The sequence below is a fragment of the Corvus moneduloides genome, chromosome 1 (genome assembly GCF_009650955.1).
Source record: "Corvus moneduloides isolate bCorMon1 chromosome 1, bCorMon1.pri, whole genome shotgun sequence".
In the NCBI taxonomy this organism is placed as follows: domain Eukaryota; kingdom Metazoa; phylum Chordata; class Aves; order Passeriformes; family Corvidae; genus Corvus; species Corvus moneduloides.
Window position 1 is genome coordinate 103,322,736 of NC_045476.1, and position 23,447 is coordinate 103,346,182.

At 37.4% G+C, this 23,447-nt stretch overlaps 1 protein-coding gene across 3 annotated transcripts in view; it reads right to left on the minus strand.

The window, feature by feature from the left end:
• The window catches only part of ZNF407 (zinc finger protein 407), a 334,429-nt gene that overhangs the window by 196,765 nt on the left and 114,217 nt on the right, over window positions 1–23,447 (minus strand). For all 3 annotated transcript variants that reach the window (XM_032120687.1, XM_032120678.1, XM_032120695.1), the window contains exon 4: window positions 6,279–6,353. In XM_032120687.1, the coding sequence (XP_031976578.1) occupies window positions 6,279–6,353 (75 nt within the window). The remainder of the gene's footprint in view (window positions 1–6,278; window positions 6,354–23,447) is intronic.

Genomic DNA, 23,447 nt, shown 5'->3' on the forward strand with positions numbered 1-23,447 from the left:
TTTGTTGTATTACATAGACTGATCAAAGTTAAAAGTCATTGTACCACCCAAGACATGGAACATTTCACATCCATAAATGTCACGAAGTACAACCCTCAAAGTAGTGTAACACATACTGCATAATTGTCTGGACAGCTCCCTTGCTACCAATCTCACACAAGTAAAAAGGGATCTAGAGATATTGCCATCCTGATCCTTATCCTCTTTGGCCTGCACAGTTGCCTTACACAGTGGAAGCAGCAAGCTGGGACACACAACTGGAACAACTTTCAGCTGTCTACAGCAGAGGAGGGATCAGTTTGCAGCTTACTACCTTTTGGCTGATGGCATGCAACAAGGAACTCTTTGTTTGGAAACAAACCATTGCGAAATAAAGCTGGCACTTTCAGCAACTACCCACACTGTCATCCACAGATTCACGGACAATGTTAACATACGCTTGCTAATGCAACTAATAACCTGTGCTCTAGACAGTACTTGATTGTTTATGAATGTGAGATCATAATTTATATCTTGTTATGATGCTTAAAATTAGCCAAAGGTGCTCACTGTGGGCAGCATGAATCCCTCTATCTTCTATCCATAGCAGCTAAGCCTTCACAGCAGGAAGACTCTTGCTGACTATTGAAATTTGAAAAACATCTCACATACCTACCAATTAAAATAAACTTACTTCAGATTGCCCTTCCTTCTGGACTAAATTCTAATATTGCCAGGATTTGATAGGAAGAACAAATAATGAGTAGTAATAAAATAACTTCATTCTTTTACAGCCCTTCACTTCTTACTTTTCTTTTTGAAAAGATGCTGAAGTCATCACTTGTCTTTGTGATAGCAGTCTTCAAAACTACAAATGTCTGCCTAGTCTTAATTTCTTCGTAGCAAAGCAAATGTGTATGATACATGTGCAGACAACAAGTCATGAGGAAAACTGTGAATTTTCAGCACATCTTTAACTTCCAGTACCTGAGGAATCACAGATAAACCCAATGGCTTCCTTACATTCCTTGGTCAGCCACAGACAGAGAAAAGCACTCAGGCAGCAAGTGATTATGGAGCCTGTATCTGTGGAAGCTGTTTCACAGTCTGACACAGTACAGCACCAGACAAGAGCTGAACACCAGAGAAATACTGCTTGCAAAGTTCAGGTAAGACTCCAAAACACTGAAAGCTGAGTATGCATCTTGGGCAAAATTTCAGCTCCCAAACACTGCTAAAATTGAGTCCTTTCCACACACATCCTCTCATCATAAACTTCCAAACAGTAAATATTTCAAGAAAAGCTATTCCTTAGGGGTTTTCCAAAGAATGATTACATAACTCTCAAAGACCCTTGTTAAGCAAAATGCAGGAAATAATTAAGTGAAGTTTTTCATTCCTATCCAGCTAACCTAATAGTGTTAGATTTCAGTCAAAAAGCTCAAACTCACTAGCAAGAAGCAGTAAAAGGTGATAACAAAGCTTGAAGGCAAGACTCAGCACACCACCCCCTGGTATTACAGGCGGCCTCTCGTCCAGTGGATCCATACAGACTGCCAGTGCCTCTAACTGGAAACCCTTCTGTGAGACAGCCACATACAGAACTCATTCCTTCAGAAAATGAGCAAGCTATTACAAAATGATTGCATACTAACCCTTACCCTCTTGGCCTGCATGGTTGATTTATACAGTGGAAACAGAAAGCTGGGACGTACGATTGGAACACCTTACTTGTGTATGGATGTACGGCCCATCACTTTGTGACTTTCGCCACTTGTTTACCCAAAATTTGCTGTAACATCAAACTGGGTCTTTTTATGTTGCAGCTTCAGGGTAGCATAACCCAAAACAGGCATATCAAACAGTTACTATCACAGATTTCTCTACTCAAAAGAAGAAAAATGCTTCAGAAGAACAATTAACAGTTCAATTAAACAAGAGGGTTGCACTGATGGACTTGATACACTTCTAGTTTTACATTCAAAATGGAGATATCAGGACACAGCAGTTGATAACAAGGAAGTTTTCTAAATAATATACACAAAATCAACCCCAAATTCATTTTTCCTGGCTACTTTTCTTTCAGACCTCAACAATCCCTTCCACTGACATACCTACAGCCTTGTATATTTTATGATATTTACATATTGGTAGAATTTAATACTCAAAAATTCAGATGGGCTTATGCAAGCACATTAAACAACTGGCACCTATGAATTTCCTCTTTTTACTTCAGTTATGTAAAAAATACACAAATTTTAGAAGTATGTTATATTCCAACATAATTTGACATAGCGTCTCAAATTTATTTAGGTTGCTATTACACAGTAGTAGGTATTTACCTATAGCTCTTGTTTGCAAGATTAAAGCACTGCACACTTTTTTCAATCAATCAAGATCATTTGAAAATCACATGATCTTCATATGATGTTACTAGCACTGTAACATTGATCCCATTCTTAAAGCACATGAAAAATATCAGGACCTTGCAAAACTGAATATATTTTTAATGACCTTTACAGGAATTGTTTTATAACTTATATTGCAATTCAGTGACTGTTTGTGCTAGCAGTAACTTTATATATTTGAATGATTCTACTTGATTCAATGGGATTACTTATGTGCAAAGTTATTTCAGAAGCAACTCATAATTTAAAATTCATAAGGAAGATGAGGTTATTAAACAACTATAAAGGCTTTTCTATGGCCTTTTCTTATGTAAAAAGCTTGTTTAAACAGATGTACCAGACAGAACTCTAGTTAAGAAAGTATCATATACTAGAATGTATATTGTATAGTACTAATGGTGTCTCTAAAAAATCTTTAAAGAATAGTTATATGTATTTTTCATATAGAAAATTTCAAAACCCAGAGTTGTACCTAACAGTGAAAGAATTCAATCTCACTGATGAACGATTTAATGAATTTATATTTATTTTCTTGCTCATATTTTTATGTGTGTGTATGCATGTATCTTAAGAGTGAAAAATCTGTTTGTTCTGTGTTCTGACACAATTTACTCCTAAGTAAAGTAACGATGTAACAGAAATTAGAACTTGGCACCATTAACATCACTGATGCATTCACCTTGTCCTCAACCACAGTGTCTCCTAGACACAATAAAGGTGTAGCTAAAGATTTATCCTGCCAATAAGATGTAGTTATAGGTCCCATGAAGATTACTGACACTGAAGTACCAAATATGTACTGGCCTTGGACTTAGCAGATAACATGCCAGTTTTGAGACACATTCAGGTTGACGATAAATCAGTATCACAGTTCCAATAACAGGAAAATATACCTTAGAGGAATTCTTTCTGTTAAAACATTCCACTTTTGAGTTAGCTATTAAATGGTAATGATCATAATGGACTAGGCAGTAGGGGGTTTTGTGTCTGAAATGTGCAGACATTTTACTACAAGTCTATTTTTTAAAAATTTACGTGATTTTCAACTGCACAGTATTTCCCCCTTAAACCAATTTTGTCTTTAAAAAAAAGAAAATAACCTAAACAAAAGATGTTTTAGTAGCAATCTCATTAGGAATTATAATTGTTTTCTGTATCTGCCCATGCAAACACTTACACAGCCTCCATAACTCCTCCCTTTTGTGCATAAAAAACCCCAATAGTGATAGCTAGAGAGGGCAAGGTGCACAAGTTAAGTACTGCTTACTAAATTGTAAATGTATTTTTTTCTCTCCCTTTCAGAACTATCTCAATGCTTACCACCAGCAATTCCATTCTAAGAAGTTTGTTAAAAGGGCCTCAATTTTTCAGGGTGTATGGGTTATAACTATTTTTTCAAGCACCCTTTTGAACTTCTTTTCAATTTTCTGGTTTTGATGATAGTCATGCTGACAACTTTTTTTGGTCCATCAAATTCTGTAGTACAATTACATGAATTTACTTTTAATAAATTACCATCTTTGCATATATCAGTCAAACCATGAAGACTAAACACTTGCAAATAAAATGCATTATTAATTTAATTGTCACAGCCTATTTAGCTAGCTTCTATTAGTATTTGCCATAATAGGCAATGTATCAGAGAGCAGAATCAAATTCAAAACATAAAGAATAAACTGATTATATTGTCCTAGAGAAATTAAAAAATAGCAAGCTTGCAAAATTATACTCAAGGCATTAATGTTTTACATAGGTAAGAAAACTATGTAACTTAATTTATTATATGTTTATGCCCAAAGTGATGGTTTAACATGCTGAAGAAGGATTTCTTTGGTTCCTAAAGCCATTAAAAGGCATTAAACTTTCTCATAACAGGAGAGGAAAGGTGGAAAGGAAAGCAATGGCGGTTTGGTATTTACTGCAGTAGGTCACGTGGCTTAAACATCCCCCATTCCCAGCGAGGGACTGCTACTAGAAATTTATATTGTTGTTGTAGCTCTGCCACTACTGTTTGATGCTGCTCTACATTAAGCTGAAGTGCCACCTAAAAAGGTATTGTGGAAAAGAAATACTCAAAAGATGGATGAAGAAATTGCAAAAGAAGAGGGCATGAAGTCACTCCAATTCCACTTGCCTATGCTGGCCCGGGGGCAAAGCCTCCCCAGCCGTGCCAGCAGATGGGGCAAGGGAGGCTGCAGGCCTCAGCAGGGCTCCTCTGCTCCTTGGGCAGCCGGGGCCTGTGAACCTGCCATCCTCCTCCTCCTCCTCCCTCCTCATGCCATGCTGGCCAGCCAGCCAGAAAGCCTTGAAGAAATACGAGAAGAAATGGAGAAAACGGCCACAGCCAGAAGGCTTTCAAAACAAAACACGCAAAGAAAAGCCAGCAACAACTGATTTAGTTTATAGCATCCTGCTTGTTTAGGAATTCATTTCAAGATGATCATCACTAAAAATATGCCTCTCAGGCTAAGATACTATAGTTGGAAATCTATTGTATGTATCCTTTATTATTATTCACTAGGGTAATGCAAGTTATCTCTACGCTGTATTTATGATGACTGTACAGTAAGTACCCCCTTGTAAAAGAATATATTGGTATTGAATGTTTCCAGTTATAAAATAAGCCACCAGAGCAAAACACTTTTTGTAACTGTTGTGCTATGACAAGAGATAACCAACATAAACTTAAATATGGTATCTACTTTGATGAAACTGTAATTGTTTTTTCAATGCATTGTTCTGTATTTTAGATTAAACAGAATATCTCAAAACTCTTAAATAATCACGTGTTAGGGAAATTCTGGTTAAGCCCTTTGTAGAGGAAACCTCCTTAAAAATAAAAGCACCACCTAAATCAGTGCTTAGTCAAACTAAGATGTATATGGGTTGTTAATTTGAAACCCTACTGTTAAGTCCCTCCATGATTTAAGTGTGAAAAACTTGTGAGGAAAGGGTCTAATCGACCACCATTTCCATTGTCTTTACCAAGAAATGAACATGGCCCAGAAAGAGCTTTGCTGTGCTCTCCTACAGCTCCTATCATTTATTCTCCTCTTTTTTCATATCAAAACCAGAAAATACTCTTTATTTATGAAAGCCTAGCCCAGAAGAATGAGTTACAAGGCAGTAACACTAGAAACAGTATCACGTATCCAGCAAAGAACACCTCCTTCTACCTACGCTGAACAAGAATATGTGATCCTTTGGCTATCCAGAACACATCAATTTTCTAGCTGCCCCAAAGATTCAATGAAATAGCAATAGCTAAGTCACAATGTGCCAAATAAATCTGAAGCAAAATCTGTTTATCTGCAAACACAGTGCCATTGAGTTTGTAAAACACATTTATATTTTAAACCACATAGAAAAAAAAACTGCTTGCAAACAAAGTTGGAGAATAAGTACCTGTGTACAGATTGAAAAATTAAATTCATTCATTTTGGAAATAGTCAAAACGCCAAATCTTCCTTCCCAAGAACATTTGAGGAAATTTTCTTTTTGATTCCCCTGTGGCTTTGACCTCTTAGAAAGTCATTTTATAAACCTATGAGCATCAAGGTCAGGAGGAAAAGAACAAAAAAGGAAAAAAAAAAACCCAAACATTTGATTTTGTACTGAGAGTGACATTTACAGCTATGGAAGTTTTGAGAAAATAATGCCACCTGTCAAAAAAAGCCCCAAAAGGTGCAAATCCTACACCTTTCACATGGAATTTCTTTCTACAGACATGTCATAAGCACCACGACATCAGAGAACTTAAGCATGTTGGATCTCTCTTGGAGTTGAGGTAAAAATCCAGATGACTTCACTGTGGGTAAGTTAAATATTAGAAGAGGTCTCCACATACAGATTGTATAAGATACAGTGAAAAAGAATTTTAAAGTGGTTTACCTTTCTTTGGGTGTGCCAACTCCGTGTTTGCCCAGTAAATGAGTATTCAAATGCTTCTTCATCACAAATGCCACCCTGTCAAACAAACAGCAAATGAGAAAGATCGTTTTATTAAGCCTTTTCTTTTTTCTAATACAGTATTTTTCTGTTTAGAGCATGCACTTGAACACATTTCACTAAAGGCAGACTTTAAAAAACCCCTCCTCTGCTAGAGTGTGACTTAGATCGGGAGTTCATTCTGTAACAACAGGCTTCCTTCATTTTGCAGTCCCTTGGCTTTTTCTCTCACAAGTCCCAACCACACATCATTGGTCAAAAACCAGAAAACCTGTTTCTGGTTCCCTTTGCAAATTAGAACATCTCACACATTATACTGATAATATAGTCTGTTGTACCCAAATAACATTGTCTCATGTTATAACCTAATACAGTTTTAGTTACACCTTTGAATTTATTTAAGCCTAATGGGCCCATCCTGCAACCTTTCTTCATACAAGTAGTTCCATTGTTTTTAATGAGAAACATGAAAAAACAGCAAGATAAGATGCTTTAATCACTGCTTACGCCTGGTCAAACTCCACTGTATTAATTATTTAAAGAGAAATACATAGAAACAAATTAATAGCCTTAGTTATTTTATAGCCTTGTGGAAAAAAAAGGATGAAAAACGTGAAGCACATGTTCATGAATACACTATGAGAAGGAATATTGTTCAAACTGGCAAGACATTTGTCAAAGGTCCAACGGCAGCAACAAAATACTACCTGGCATCATGTTTCTACCAAACCAAACACAGATAATTTACTTTAATTTTGGTGACATACATAATGAAACAGATAGAAGCCTACCAAGTACTACTCTTCCGCTGATAAGACAATAACATCAATTTAATTATGTCATGTGACTGCTTCAAACAATTTAGATATCAGACTGAAGCTTCAAACTAAAATGGTTCTCTCGATAAGCAAAAATTTTACTGCTGCAACTTTCAGTGTGAAAAGGGCTTGCAAACATTTTTGTTAATTATGTATTACAGCTGTCCTTCATAAAGTTAATTACTAATAGCTGAAAGGCAATAGAGTCTATTTGCATATGTACATGAAAGGCATGACATATGCAAAAATATGATTTTAATTAGCATTCCATGATATGAAGGGCTACAAATCAAACTGGCATGTTATAAGATTTTTAACATTAAACGCTGAATTCGTCTGGACGTGTTTGCAGTAATGGACAATGGAAGGACTGTAAAACACCAGCACTATGGGGTGTAAGAGCCACAACAGCAAAGACACAGTACTTTTCCTTTACAATAATGTTAATGTAGCTTTTCTGTGTCTGATCTTTTTTGGGCACTTGCACATTATTACAGAGAATCTCTCTTGTGCATCCCTTAAGGTCTAAGATTATAATACTGCCTTATTTAAATGATATAAATTTCCCTATTTTTTTTACAAAAATACATTAAAAAAGTATCTTAAATACTTTTCCCTACACGACTTATAACTATGGCATCATAACCATTACAACTGTGAATATTATATTACACCGTTACCATCATTACTATGCAAGTGTCATCAGAATTACTGTACATAGGGAAAATATTTGTAACAAAATAAAAAAACGTGTTCTAATAAAAGCGTAAGGCATACAAAATGTACTGCCCTCACTTTTCGACAGAAATAGTATTTCCACGCAGCTGTGAAAGGTACCAAACGTATTTTCATTTAGTAATACCTGCATTTCCTGTTACAAACTTCCATTATCCCCCTTCTCGAAAAGAAAAATAAACTCAATGATATTACTGTTAAAGGGCAATGTGCAATCAGAATTGTAAAGGGATACTTTGCTATTTACATGGAATATAAAGATTCCAACCAGCTATACAATATTTGAAGGGAAGTGCTTTTTGGTTTCTGAGCCCGTTTAGTTGAAGCCTCCAAATGAAGGCTGGCCCTTTCATATAGCACACAACTGCAGGGGGTACATATAGACATACCTTCCTGAAAAATCAAAGGCCTTGGTAATAACATGAAGCAATTAATCTCACATTCTGCCTCCTCTCTGTTCTATCTACGTTCCAGCAACCATTTTGCCGCTGTTACACAGCACAAATAAAATGAACCCTGATTCAGTCTGCATCTCAGCACCTACTAACATTTTAAGCTTTTAATGTAAGACTTGAAGACTTCAGACTTGAGGAGCGGAGAATACCTCTGCGCAAGTCTGGAGCGCTCAGCATAGCTCAGGGGCAGCTTCCCACCTTACAGAGTCAGACCTTAAAAATAAAAGCAGAGTTGCTATTTTCATAAGAAATTGAGAAAGATGAAAAAGAATTATCAACAGAGACAGCCATTATTAAAACAAGGGGCAAAGTCTAAACAACCTTGTTTGGATGCTGAATTTGAGGACCACCCATTAAAACAAACAAACAAACCAACCCACAAAGAGAGACAAGTGGGAACTATTTGGTTTTGTTTACTAAATCCTGCCGGTGATTTTCAGAGTGGTGGTAGCAATGTTTGCTGGCTTTACAAAACAAACGCAAACATGTTTTCCATACATTCAGTAACTCTAGGTTTCTAAGCAATTACTAGTTTAGTAGTCAAAAAATAATGGGTTTATCTGTGCTATTTACCTCTACTGAGGTAAATCAGTTATTCCCAAGCTACTGCTACGATTGAAGTGATAGACATGACTTAGCCTTGGCCTTTTAAATTAAGCTTAAGGGAAGTTTGACTGGCACCTATAAGGACTCACTGAGTGAATGCTTTCAAGATACATTGCACTGATACATCTTCAAATCAAAAGAAATCTTTCCATCAGCAATTGCTAAGCACCAATTCAGGCTTCACCAAATTTCTCATTTCTTGTTTTTAATTCTAGTGGAAATATAAACATTCAAATGCTAAAAGCTAACTAGTTTCACAAACACATCAAAAGAGAGTAGAAAAAACCTGTAATTGCATTACTCCACTGTTTCAGATACATGCAAACCAGGCCATACTAGAGGCCTGGAACCAGTTTTACAAACTCTTATCTGGACAAATTCATCCTCAACCCACATGCAGACAAGAAGTCACAGCCCAGCTGCTCTCCTGCAGGTCAAGTCTCAGGCAGACATGTCTAGCCTATACATCCAAGTCATGGTCACTGGGAGTTCCCTTCATTTGGTAGGAAGACTACTAGAAGCCTCCTCTTAAAGTGGAACAAAGTGAGTAGGCAGGACTTCTTTTGCTGGCAGTAGCATTATGTTGGGTTAACTTTTTTAGTGATTTTCAACTACTCCGGTTCCAAACCAGCGATATCCTCGGTCATATGCTCTATGTTCAAACTACAGGATAAATTAAAGACAAGCTGAAAAGTTACACAGAACTTTAGAATAGCATCCTCATTCCCTATAGACAACATTTTGCACACAAACTATAAATAAAAATTACTTTAAATCATAAATATATGAGCACCTTTCCCAAAATAAGTTTTCAGAATATTCTGGTTTCAGTTTAGAAGAGTTGTGGCTTTGTAGGAACGTGACCATCCATATTCCATGGCAATCTTCAAACAGTACTTGGACTCTCTCTCAGAACGTCTGTAACTGATTTAGGAGCCTCTACAGACTTGTCTTCAGTTATAAAAGCGCATTTTAAAGTACAAAAGAAACAAAGGGACTTCTAATTCTGGGAATAAAGAAACATATTGGACAATCTTTACTTCCACTTTTTATTCTAGTGTAATACAAATTCTTCAGCATGTACAATGTTTATCATCACAGTACCCAAGGAATATGAATAATCTGTCATGTATTGTCTGTTCTCTATTTTCTCTGTGGGGAGAGAACTGTTCTCTGTGAAGTATCTTGCTTTGAGAGGGCAAAAGATTCTAACTTTTATTATGTTTTGAATCCATAATAGCTCTTTCCTTTTTAATAAGTACATCACTGGGTTAGTGAAAAGCCTAAAAAAAAAAAACCAACCCAAAACCAAAACCAACAAACAACACACACACACACACGCCCCCCAAAACAAGCATTCTGGGCCATAAAGTCACGAAACCTCTTATTTCCTGTGTGTTTACCAAGTGCTCAGCCGTGGCCTAGTTCCAAGGAAGGCACTACATCTTACCTCTACCAGAAAGTCACTTGAAGCCATGGTGACAAACCAGTCATCTTCTAACAACACTAATTGTTGAGGAGGACCAGCATAGGAATTTGTTTCTGTGGGACTCTACAAACAAGGTATCCAGCAGCTGAAGAGCAATTTTAAATCACTTCTCAGTGGATACATTGCTGTCTGCAACTGCTCTTGAAGAATTTATCTTACAGACAACAATGTTCAACGACAGCAGAAAAGTCCAGGAGAATAACAGTGAATATCTAGCCTTTATTCATATTCTCAATATCTTTTACATCTCCTTTAAACTGTCCAAAACCTCTTTCTACACAAATTTAACTCTGATAATACAGGTAAGCTACTGCATGACCCAAGTACATAGGATGTTTCAAAAAGCTGCTTGAGAGGCTCAAAAAAAAAAAAAAATTAAACCCATAAAGAAATCTAAGAGAAGCAGAAAATAATGCTATTATTTAAAAAATATTTGTATTTAGCGCTTTGTATTAGCATAGGTTTCAGGCACAGAGAAAGGACAGAACATTTTACCATTTTGGATGAATCAGCTGGGAGATCTGACAGCATCAAGGAATAATAAGAAAAAGGATCTCAAACTTTTATATACCATCACAGAATACAATGAAATAATACATTATCCTGTTCACATCAGGTTTTGTTTTCCATGATCTGTACTTGAATTTCTGTCCTTGTATCTTCAAACAAGGCAAGAAAACAGAAAATCAAGGCAAGCTTCTCAGATCATGCCAAGATGGGGGACTGGGATATGTTCAGGAAAGTAAATAACAATGTGAAATCTATGGTTCTTACTACCTTAACGAAGCATTCTTGTTCTTACTGTGTCTTTAAAAGCACTGGAAACCCTAAACATTTGTAGATGAACATGTGGTTCACATGGAGCCATGTCAATAGGGATAGCAACCAGTAGGAGAGAGAAATAGTTCATTTTCTCAAAAATTACCAGGACCCGCATGTATTTCAGAATGTTCAATAAAGCTTGCATATGTAATTACAGATTTTTGCATGCACTTGAGTTGTGCATGTTCTACCCATAAAGTAAAACTTCACATATTCAAATCAGCACTCAGTAAGATAGTATTTAAACAGTCTACATGAACTAAAAAACTTCAAGTTTTTAAATTCCCCAAATTATATCAAAAGTTGCTACCCAAATCTCATGTCTCCATCAGGATTTTGTATTCATCAGGTTAACTTCAGAAACAGGAGCACAGAGGAAAATGCAGAACTGCCCAGAAAGCAGTGGCTTTCTATGAACAAGTAAGCTTTCCTTTCCATGCATCAAAAGTCTAAATTCCTCAGAATTTCTTCAAGTCCATCATTTGTGGATGTTTGCCGATTCTGAAGGGTCCAGACTGGGGCTCTGATAATTCTCTTGCATGACTGCGCGCAAGGGACTCAATTTAAAAGAAAGTATCTGGCAGGGCAGAGTCTGGTGTGGAAGATATCCAGTAGTGTGAAAGGCTTCATGCCCTTTGTGACAAGATGTCAGGTTCAAGTAAATATCTGGCAGGGCGAAGTCTAATGTGGAAAACATCCAAATATCTGAAAAACTTCATGTCCTCTGTGACAGGACGTCAAGTCCTAGAACTCTTCATAGGAAAGATGGAGTTTTCTCCAGACTCATCTACTAGCCAAATGAAGCAGGTCTTATTACTTCTAAATAACAGCAATGGTTATTCTTCATAAGTTAAAAAAAAAACCAATAACATTTCGAAAGGTTACCAAGTCATGCATGATCACGCTGTCTGCGATGCTGAGAGTGCTGTGACACGCTGCCTTCTACTCCCTGCTGACCCCATCTGTCAAAGAAGGATATGGCTGCTTTATGCTCCACCCTCACCAACACTGGCAATTAAACCGGGAAGCAAAACACATCCATCCATCCACACCTCCAAGTGTGAATAACTTGGCAGACTGGAAGATTCAAACCTTTCCTCTTAAAAAGAGAAACCAAAAGAGGTAAATGAAAACAACTTTGCCATCACTAACAAGACAAGAACCCAGGTTACCATGGGGAAGATATGGTAATTCATGGAACCTAAACATCAAAATAACTTTTGAATTTCTGAGAACTATCGGCTTTTCTGCTTCAAGTTTGCGTGGTTTTTAGGGTGTTGTTTGGTTTTGAGGGGTTTTTTTTACAATTTTCCATGCAACAATCAGGTATATCTCTTAATTGTTTATTAGCTTCTTTTCCATGGAGAAGTTTTGCTACTAGAGTTTAAAACCCAACATTTTCAAGTGGTTTTTGTGTTACTATGAAATCATCAGTGCAATGACTACAACCTCTCCTAAAAATACCTCATCCCTCTTTTACTGTTACTTGTAACAAGCCAGCAATGAAGCCAAGCTATCCAATGGAAAAAAAATAAAGAGAGAAGGCAACAACTTGTATTATTGGAACACCTGTGCACAGCTTGTACCCAAGGTAGACTTGAGTATCACAGCAGCTACTGTTCTGCCCTGCTTTGAACAAGATGACAGACAACAGGATTGTCAATGTGCTGTTCAATGACCTGCATCAATCTCAAGAATAATTTACTGCTATATCAGACAGATCATTATGGATGAGCTGCGTGCTATCAATCAATCAATCGACTGTGTTGTTCCTGCATATTCCTGCATCTATCAACCAGAAGAGAGAGACATCCCTCAACATATTCTTGTTGCTCTCTGCCACCAATCTACAACGCTCAAGATAGGAAAAAATTATTAGCCCCATGGCCACAAAGTAGTAGCAATAGGCACAATTACCTCCCCTTACATACTCTGGCAGAAGAGACCTGGGTACAAAGAAAGAGCAAACTAAATAAAACAGAAAACATCCTCTACTGTTCCACTTAAGCTTATCTTACCATCCAAAGTTGTTGAGTCTTCTCACCATCTCACTTTTAAGCTATAGATAGATAGATAGATATAGATATATATTTATAATATAAACCATCCAGGACAGAAATTCAGTCTGTTATTGCAAGGACTGTGGCAAAAAAAAAAAAAAAAGAATTCACTGGCAGTATTTATATTATTTCCTCCCCCATGAGGGAACTCATTTACCTGTGTGCCTCACCTGAAGTTACTTATTTTGTAACTGAAATCAAAAAGGTTTCCGGTAAGTTAGCTAAAGGTCCATTCTATACTTTTTTATTTTGAAGGTATTGTGTAGTGGCGTTTTATTTTAAATACAAAAAGTACCCTTCAATAGCAGCTGCAGCAATAAGCCACATCCAGCCAGTGATAATTGTTATTAACACAAAAATGGGCAGAAACTTAAAAGTGGAACTGGGAACTTTTATATTTGGAGACACAATAACAAAGTGATAACTGTAAGTTAACAAATGGCACTCCTCTGTTTGCTTAAAGAGAAAACTTAAAATAGCTAAACAGTGGCAAAAACTTTAAAGTCAGGTGTTCCCTCTGTCAGAAAATCACCTTACAAATATATGAGAAAATTAGTACCACTACAAGAAATGTTTGTTTTAATATTCAGAGCAGTTAATGAATGTTAAGTGATAATGGTAGACAGCAGTAGTATGTAATTAGATTTCTAAACACATCTTACCAAATCACTCCTAAGCTAAAAGAATCACATGTTCTATTAATTTTCATTGGTTATTGAGCATCTGTAACTGTCACCTCTAACAGGTGTTTGGTAATCTAACAGCTGCACAAAGTACTAAAAAAAAAAAAAAAAAAAGAAAAAGAATCACTATGTGCTTTCTCTAGCGCTGCTATCAACCTCTCAAGTCTACCACAGTGCAGAACCTCTCTTCCTAAAGTCTGAAATGCAACCCTAGACTTGGTGTTGGGAGTGCCTCGCATTTAAGAGAGGTTACCACTAACATCCAAAACCAGGACATCACCAGAAAGCACACTTGCCACGCTAAATGAGGCTGCAGAAATGTTTTATACATAAATGAATGTTTACAGTTGTAAGCACTGTGATCCAGAATAGTGCTTTACCAACCATGCCACCAAGACATGGCTTATGTCTTTTCTTTTTTCATGATCTGTATATCCAACAGTCTCTCTGGTCCCTCCCTTTTCCATTCCTTCCACTTTCTTCAGACACTGGCTTGTCCTCCTATTCGTGATCCAGTCCATTTCCTAGCATGCTCAGGACTTCAGATAGAGAATTTGATGCAGTAGGCATCAGTTGCACATATCATCATCTAGCATCTGGAAAGCAACAGCAAGATAAACAGGCTAATATTTGAAAGGAGAAATTCTTCAAAGTAGATTAAATCTTTTGGGTGAGTCAGGTGAACTACATCTCCAGGTGCCTTGAGAGGAGTTTTGAAATACTGGACTTTCTGCAGGCAGTTTGTAAAGAGCTTCCTACTGATCCCAAGGAGCAAAGTCCGTGCCTTTTGAAAGTGCAAGAAACAGACTGTAAGACTACCTCAAAACAAGGATGTTAGGATGTTCCAATGACTTTCTCCTTAAAAGAAGAAGTGATAGAGCCAAACAAATATATTTAATACTTTGCTATTCCTGAATGAAAAGTCACTTTTCATGTAGCTTCTTCCTGACGGCTCAGAAATCGCACTGCAGACTGAATTACCAGCTTTATACAGAACTTCTCCAGGAAGAGCTATCTTGAGAATGAAATTCTCCTCATCAAAAGAATCTACTGTTGCCTGTCTTTAAAGGAAATCAAAACAAATCTAAAGATAGTTGATCTGTGGACTAGAAAACACACAGGGCCTGCAGTAGCAGTGCCACATACACAGCTCAGTCAATTCTGCAGCTACAGTGCCTGTGGTCTTTTGCAAAGTTGAGAGATACCAAGAAAGGAATGAGATGAATAAATTGGTCACTTTCTGATGACTGAACTGCTCAGAAGTCATATACAATCAGAAGACATACACAATTTTTATTGACAATTTCCCCACAATTTGAAATGCTGCTGGTGATAGATGGTGGCTGGAGAGAAGACTCTGCAGTCTGCTTGATCTGTGAGAGTAGTGAGAATGTTGCCCTAGGTCTTTTCTTGACATAGAAAAGCAAGTGCTGGTTGATTTGTTTATTCCTGAGACTTAAACTCAGCTGTAAAACACATCCTTTTTGCCTTACATCCAGGCATTCCACAAGACTGTTTGACTTCAGGTAGAAAGCAAAATACTTCAGAATATCTTTTTGCCAAAGTAGCTGCATAAAAATAGTAAATCTATGACAGCAAGACCTAATCTGTAACCATCAGTAGTACCATCCACATGCATAAACCTTCAACAACAGGCTGATCAAATCAGAACTGACTGGTTCCAGCCAAAGAAATAAAAAGGCTATTGTTTGGGTCAGATGGGTTTCAGTCCACAGAAAATGCATCTGATACTTGTATCCCCATAAACACATTTCAAGCACAAGGATGGTTCTGGCTTTCCGTGTCCAAGGGCTCTTAGTCCCGGCCGTTGCTGCCTCAGGGACTAAGAACCACCTAACACTGTGTCATCAGACCAACCTAACACTTGACAAGCATGTCTGATTAATGTTTGATTTTTCTTTGTTAGAAGACATCTTTATTAGTAGTTGAGCGTAAGTAAAAGCTCAGAGCTTTCAACTGGCATCTCAGGCTCTCCATATATTCCCATCACAGCCATGTCCAACTCTTCCCAAAAGTGGAGTGTTGCAACTTCCTTCTACCACAGAAGAAGGAGGCTCGCTGAAGAAAGTATTACTTTTTCTTCTTTTACTTTTTCATCTCAGAGCAAGTCATGATATGCAGACCAGACAGACTGTTATGCCTTATCGAAGTATTACAGATCTACAAAACTCTCTCAAATTATGGCACTGAACGTAGAGTATGCAGATGATATTAAGAGCAGCACAGAAGTCTATCCAAATAAGAATTCCAGGTGTAATAGTGGTGTTACTCCACCTATCCCATAAGCAGATGCTAACACCTCTCATCACTTCAGCCACATACTTAGCAGGGGAATCATTAACGCTGCCAAGCACAGTCTGGTGTTTCTCAGGTTTACCTCTGATGTCCAGCAGGAGTCACTTCAGAAGCCCAAAGCCCAGGACCAAAGGGATTAAGAGTACTCACCTGAGATATAACTGTTATTGAAGCAATAAAGACAATAGAAAAGATCCCACTGAATTTAGATGGATGTTTTACACACACACACACACACACACACACACACACAATCAGGCCACATTCTTGCATTCCAGTGTGGACGTTGCATGCACTTGGCATGAAGACTGTCATCAGTCTGGAAAAACCACAGGAATATAGATCAGACAAATCAGTACAGTCATAAAGATGATATCTGTGACACAGCAGAAGATGTTCTCTGGCAAAGATTACTCCAATTCCAGCCAGCATCTGAGATTAACTCTGACCATTTCTGGCCACAAATCAAACATGAGAGATACAGGAACTACATAGGTGCCCAATGGAATTGAGAAAAAAAACATCTTTGATCTCAAGGGCCTGGATAAACCTACATACACATGCTGGGTGTACCTATGAACAAAGAAGTAAAGGAGCAATCAGTGTAGTTTCAAACAAAAGCTTATGGCATGCCATCTAAAAAAGAAAGATGAAGTGACAAAGTACCCAAACAGATGCAAGAAAAGGAATGTATATTGCTAACAGGAAAAATTACAGAACTTCAGGTTTTTTATACAAAGTGACAGCCTTGTCCTATAAAGAGACATAAACCACATCTAAAAAAAATATTATTTTTTCAGTATCTTCCTGAAATGAAGCTAAAGGGGTTTTCCTTCCAAATCCATGCTGTTATTGCAACCACAGCCCCATATAGCCTCATCTCAAGTGCCAGCATGAAACGATGGGATTCTACAGGTCCACTTTCAGTAGGAGGGGAACCTGACAGCACAGGTGACACAGGTGCCAACACACACTGTGCTACTCCATTTTATTCAGTATTGCATCACATTTTGATTTTCATGAATGGGTTCCTATCAGAGCACTAGAATTTAACATGCTCACAACTGACACATGTCCAAATGCCCACCTGAATTCTCCATATTTCCGGGAGGTCACTTAGAGCTGTGGAACAGAGCATGTAACCACTGACATGCAATTCTCTGCTTAGCTTTGTAACAGGATGCAAGTAAAATGGCTCTCACACTGGATTCCAGCACACCTCCCCACTCTTGTCCCTCTCACACCCACAGGGCTTGCTGAAGGGATGAGCTGCACCAGGACAGTTTGCAGCTGAGAAAGGCCTCAAATTTTAAATAGTTTAAAAACATTCTGCAAAGATTAAATATATACAAAATGCTTTAGCATTTTATATTAATGGAAATAAGCAAACAAAAAAACTCAGCAAATCAAAGGGCTGTTCTGTTTCTTTACCATTTCTCAGATTAGCAGAACTCCTCTCAAAAAAACATTATTTATTACATGAAATGTCTGTACCTGGACAGACATAGAGACAGAAAGAGTCTGATCAGTGTGCAACTTCTATAAAACTGAATAGTAGACAATGTTATGTGCAACACATAGCTGAATGGGTGGATGGAATTGATTTTATAAAGGTGTAACAAACAAAATAGTCCAAAATATTCACTGATAAACACATGCTGGGGTGGAAACAACCTATTACAAAATTACTGTAAAGATCCTCAAACTGTTCAAGGGAGAAAAAAGTCCAATTTTCCACATAACCTGAGAGCACAGAGTTTTCTGATTATAAGATCCAAGGAACCTGTAAACCCAAGGCTCTAATTTTCTTATGGCGACTGCGTAATATTTTGCAAAGTAAAATTGACTGAGATGGAAGCTATTTTGCATGGTACAGTGGCGATGGCTAACAAATGAGAGTTTTGTGAGCTGAATGTTAGTCCCCTGCCTCATCTGCCACCCCTAATGACAGCAGCCACCTGCTGTTTTATTGTCACAGCTGGAGCCGGTTCACACTCCTTGGTGCTGAGCTCTGCCCATGAGCGCCAAGCTCTCGCCTCGCCTCATTACTTTGATGAACTTTTTATGGTCAGCACCCATGAAGACCTCATCTAGGACTATACAACCTAGATCGGCTTCAGGGAGTGCTTCCAGCTAGCATGAGGTGATAATACACAGTGACACCACGGCTGCTACTGCCTGTCACTTAGGCAAGTCACTATACTTCTGGCTCTACAGGGCCCTCAACAGGTAAAATGCCATGAAATTCTCCTTTACAAGAAAGTTCACTCTCTTTCTTTTCACATTTCAATGCAGAGAGATCATATCCTGCTACCAACACTTAGCTTTTCAAAGATAGATATTACAATAAAAAAATGTGTCATGCTGTTTACTGCATATAACCACAGACAAGAAATCTCTACGTTCCTTGAACATAACCCTGTTGCCCTCCTAAAAAAAGAAAGCAAGCATGAAAACCATATTAAGGCTTGATTAACACCTATAAAAAAGTAATTACATGTATATTGCAAGAGAAGAACCATTTTAACTTAAAAGAGCAAAAAGCACAGAAACAAAAGTCAAGCCAGTCAAATCAAATTATTACGCAAAAGAATTCACAGTGGAGAATGATACATGTTACTTCCCTCTCACCTAAAAAACACCACACACTTAAACATCCATTAGATACGATACTTTCTGAAATCAAGGTAACAACAAAGCAAAGCCTTTTACATCTTTTTTTCTTAATCAGAACAGGCTGTTACTACTTTCTGCTAGTTTAAAAGCAAATAGAACCATCCTCTCCTTTTCAATTTTTTTTTTGTATTAACAAATACTCCAAATCTCCTGAGCCTGTATACAGTTTTAAACTTCATCAGAAATTCTTTTATTGACGCATTTAGAGCAAACTGTTTTATGCTTGATCACTGAAATTTAACCCCAGGTTTACTTTCAGCAGTAGAATAATTATTTTGGTGTCAACAGAGCTTTACATTTGCCCATATTTACATATATCATTAAGATTAATATATGTGCTATTAATAATAATTTCATTAACATTCTGAAATCATCAAATAACATTTTGACTTTTGAATGGCTGTAGGCTATTATAAGCCTAAAAACCAGAACATTTTCAGTATTCATTGTGTAGCAATCCAGCTGATCAGTTTTGACAAATTCATGCAATGTTATAAGCCATTAAACTTCATTTAGTTTCACTTAAAAATTCCACCTAAAAATAAAAAGCAACTGTCTTTTTTGTACAGACAGTACGATTTCCAGCAGTTAACAGCTCCCAGGATCCTCCAAAAAGAAACTGCTGGAGTTTTGTTTCTTTAATTGAAATGTTTCAAAATTTATCGAGGAGTTTCTGAAATAATATTTTTGAAACCACTGACCTAGCAAGAGTTGAAAATCTCTATCATGTTACAGTGCAATTTAGCTCCTCTTGGCAAGGGACAGTGCTGCAGAGACACTGTGCTTCACATAAGACCCCTACAACAGATGGAAACTTAAAAATGTGTTGCTGAGCAGGGGTTATGTCTGCTGCATTTCTGAGAATTTACTTATACACTCACTTCTCTATTAGTGCTTTTTAAGTTCGACCTAAACTTCAGCTGAAGAGACAGACGAAAATAATGATGCAACAAAGGTTTCTGTTCTGCTAAAAGCTGAGCACCACCGAGACAGTTGTGAAGGTATTCGAGCGACCTCAAGAACACACAGAACCTTGCATAATGAGGGCCTAAAATGTATGAACAATCCCAAATATAACCAATGCAAATTTCTCTACCACTACAATTTCCAAAAGCGCTTGTCTTCCGCACAAGTTCAAGAGAACTTCCTGTGAAGCACAGTGACAGATCAATCACATCCTTTGGAGAATCCAACAACATAAGAGAAAATTCGTTTTAGAAGAAAAAGAAATTCTTTTCTTTTGACTAGATCATGTATTTGTCAAGTGCATAATTTGTAGGACTCATTTCATACCCTTAAAAATAAAACATCAAAAATACGGCTTGACCAGTGCAGGGTAAGACATTATGAAATGGACAAACTGCCTCAGTGGAACAATTAATGGTTTCAACAGAACAATCTCATAAATGGTGCCAGTAATTAAATAACAATAGCTAAGAGATTTATTCCTCTTTTTTTTTTAAGCAGAAGTGTGTCAGCAGTGGTATGCCTATTGCATGCTTTGTGATATGGCACACTTAAATAATTTTAAAAGTTTCAAGCTTTTTTTTTTTTATCAAACTTGAATTCATAAAGAACAAGTATTATCTCGGTATTTATTGTCCTGTTATAAAGGAATTTGTTAAAGGATGCATAGCTATCCATACTAGCTGTATTTGCTCACCGTCTTACAAGAAAGTAGCCTGCATACACATATGAATATATGAAAATACGTTTCCTTTGTAACATTGGTTTGCCTTGGCATTATGACTGTGTTGTAGACTTGTATTCTAAAATATAACTTCAATTTACCCAGCACTTACAGTTCACTGGTCTGTAATTCTTAATATCCCTCTATTTTCCACCAATTTTAATTTTAGTTGCTGTTATTTAAAGTTCATTTTCCATGCCCTTTCAATTGTGACTTTTTTCCAATGTGACAACGAACCTAAGTGTCATTTCTGATGGTGACTTTCACTGGAATACAAAGGAGCCAAACTTTTTAAAAGAGAAGTTACATAAAAATCATCAGACAGTAACAAGTTGTGGTCAGTATGAAGATGAGCTGCATGTGAACAGACAGTCTGGAGGTGATGGGATTTGTATCCAATTACTAATCCCCTGAGCTATTCAGCCCTCTGAACAATAAATTTCTATAAGCTGATCCCTTAACCCATCACCAGCTGGTCATGCTACTGCATTCCAACATTAACGACGAAAAGGGAAACACCTTGCACTTTCTATTTAAATCTCCACAATACAGGATACTCATGTTGGAAAGACCCCAGACTTCTTTTCTCATCTAATGCATCCTATAAAAACAGGAATAGACATATAAAATTGTTTGGCTTAATGTTAATATTCTGTCTTCTCTACTTACTCCAAGCAAACAAAGAAGCTTTCAATGTACACACTTTTCCTAGCACTGAATAGAAATAAACATCGATCCTAAAATATGGCTAAACTTCTGTGCCTGCTGTTAAAGAACAAGATATCTGTCTGAAGGATCTCAGATACTGTTGAGGAACTGTTCACCCTTTAAAAAAAATATTACCTCTGTAATGCTGCCAGTGCCAGTGTCAGGCTGGGCAATTAGCCAATTAAGTGTGAATAAGAACTGCCAAGAAACTATTTTATTTTAGCCTCAGAATATGTGTGAATCCGCAAGCTGGTGTGTTTGTGTTCATGCATCAGTGGAATCTGGTTGTTCATGCCAGGTTTTCTTATCGCACTTTTCTGCCTCTTTGAACCTGCACATTCCTGCAATACAAAATGGACATCTGTCTGCTGATAATGTCAACATACTTAGGTTCACAAGGAGAGATTTTGTATAACTAGATCTAAAGTAGTCTTTGTGTTCATTACCTGACCCTGTCTGCTTACACAAGGCTAGAGGAGTGGAAGAATCCAATACTGCGAGCACCTCTAGGAGACTTTAAAGACAACAGATGTGGAAGAAATCAGCATCGATTACAATATCCCTGGCCAAACACTCTCCTAGAAATCCCATTTTTACATGTCATCTGAAGGTAATTCTCACTTCTCAAAGCAGACTGGAGTCAATGGGGTGCTGAGAGTATCCTGTTATCTCCGTAATTTATATCTCATTATGCTTTAGACTCCTGTACATCCATCTAGGAAATTCCACTTGGAAATATGAGGACAAAACACATCTCAAGCAGTCTGACCAGGGCTACAGCATAGAAAGCCTGAAGACATCATCAGATTTCTATTTTTTTCTATTCTTCTGCATTTTTTCTTTTTTTAAATTTTTTTCAGGATGGGAAGTGGGAAAGATGGTGTGCAGACCCACCAACTGCAAGCCTTTATCTTAATTCAGTCATAAAAATACAATCATTTCAAATATAGGTCCTTCAACAGTTGTGTTACAATCATTCAAATTTAAAACCAATGCAAAAAACGATATACACAATTTACAAATCAAAAGTGAACAGTGCCAAGTACAAATGGAAGTATGAAAAACCCTTTCATAACATTTCAGAACACAGGTATTACCTAGAATTGAAGTTACCTTCTTGAATACCTATTAGAGAATTTCACAAATCTTAACAGTACTGACAAGTCGTTCAGAATTTACCATCACTTGCACTAAAAACACATTCTACTTTTCAAGACATGTTTAAACAGCCTTGATGAAAATTAGTATATGTTGTAAAATTGTGAGTACGTTTACTTACTTATTTTAAGGCCAGTCAAAGTAATTACCCAATATTGCTGCCTCTAATCAGGGATTACAGAGTAAGGTTGGGTACCAGTTAGTAAAAATGTCACTGATCACAGAATCACAGAATATGCCGAGTTGGAAAGGATCCTAAAAGCCTTCAAACTCACAGTCTCTTTTGTCACAGCATGACATAAATGAAGTTGTGTGAGTGACAACCATCCCTTACACAAGAATTCACAGCCAAGCCTACTATTTCTAATAAACCCCACCCGTCTGGAAAACAGGAACACCATGCTAGCTACAGCACAAGTTACCCCCTGGACTGGTCAAAACATGCAACAATTGCTGTGCCTAAGGGTGAAGCTGGTACAGCAGTACACCATGACACACTGAAGATTCAGCTAACAGGATTTTCCATGTACCCAGTAGCTGTGCTGTGCAGAAACCTGCCTGCAGGAGGGCCAAGCTTACTGCTCCAGAACTCCACCAGAGAAGAACTGGTTTTTCTTACATATTATCAACTTTTCCACGGATCCCCTCAGCTGGAGATGTTTAGAAATGGGACACATCACCACCTCATTCTTCCCTCTTCTGGGACACAACTATGAGCAGAGGAGGGACCAACATCACCTACAACATAACCTACACATCTTTGCCCTTGCTTTTCATACACTCCATGACAGAGGGAAAGTAGGGCTAGCAGGTAGTCATTAATAGAAGTGAACAAGCAAATTCTTTTGAATATTTTTCAGGCTAAAACGGAATTCCATTTTTCACTATTCTTCTTA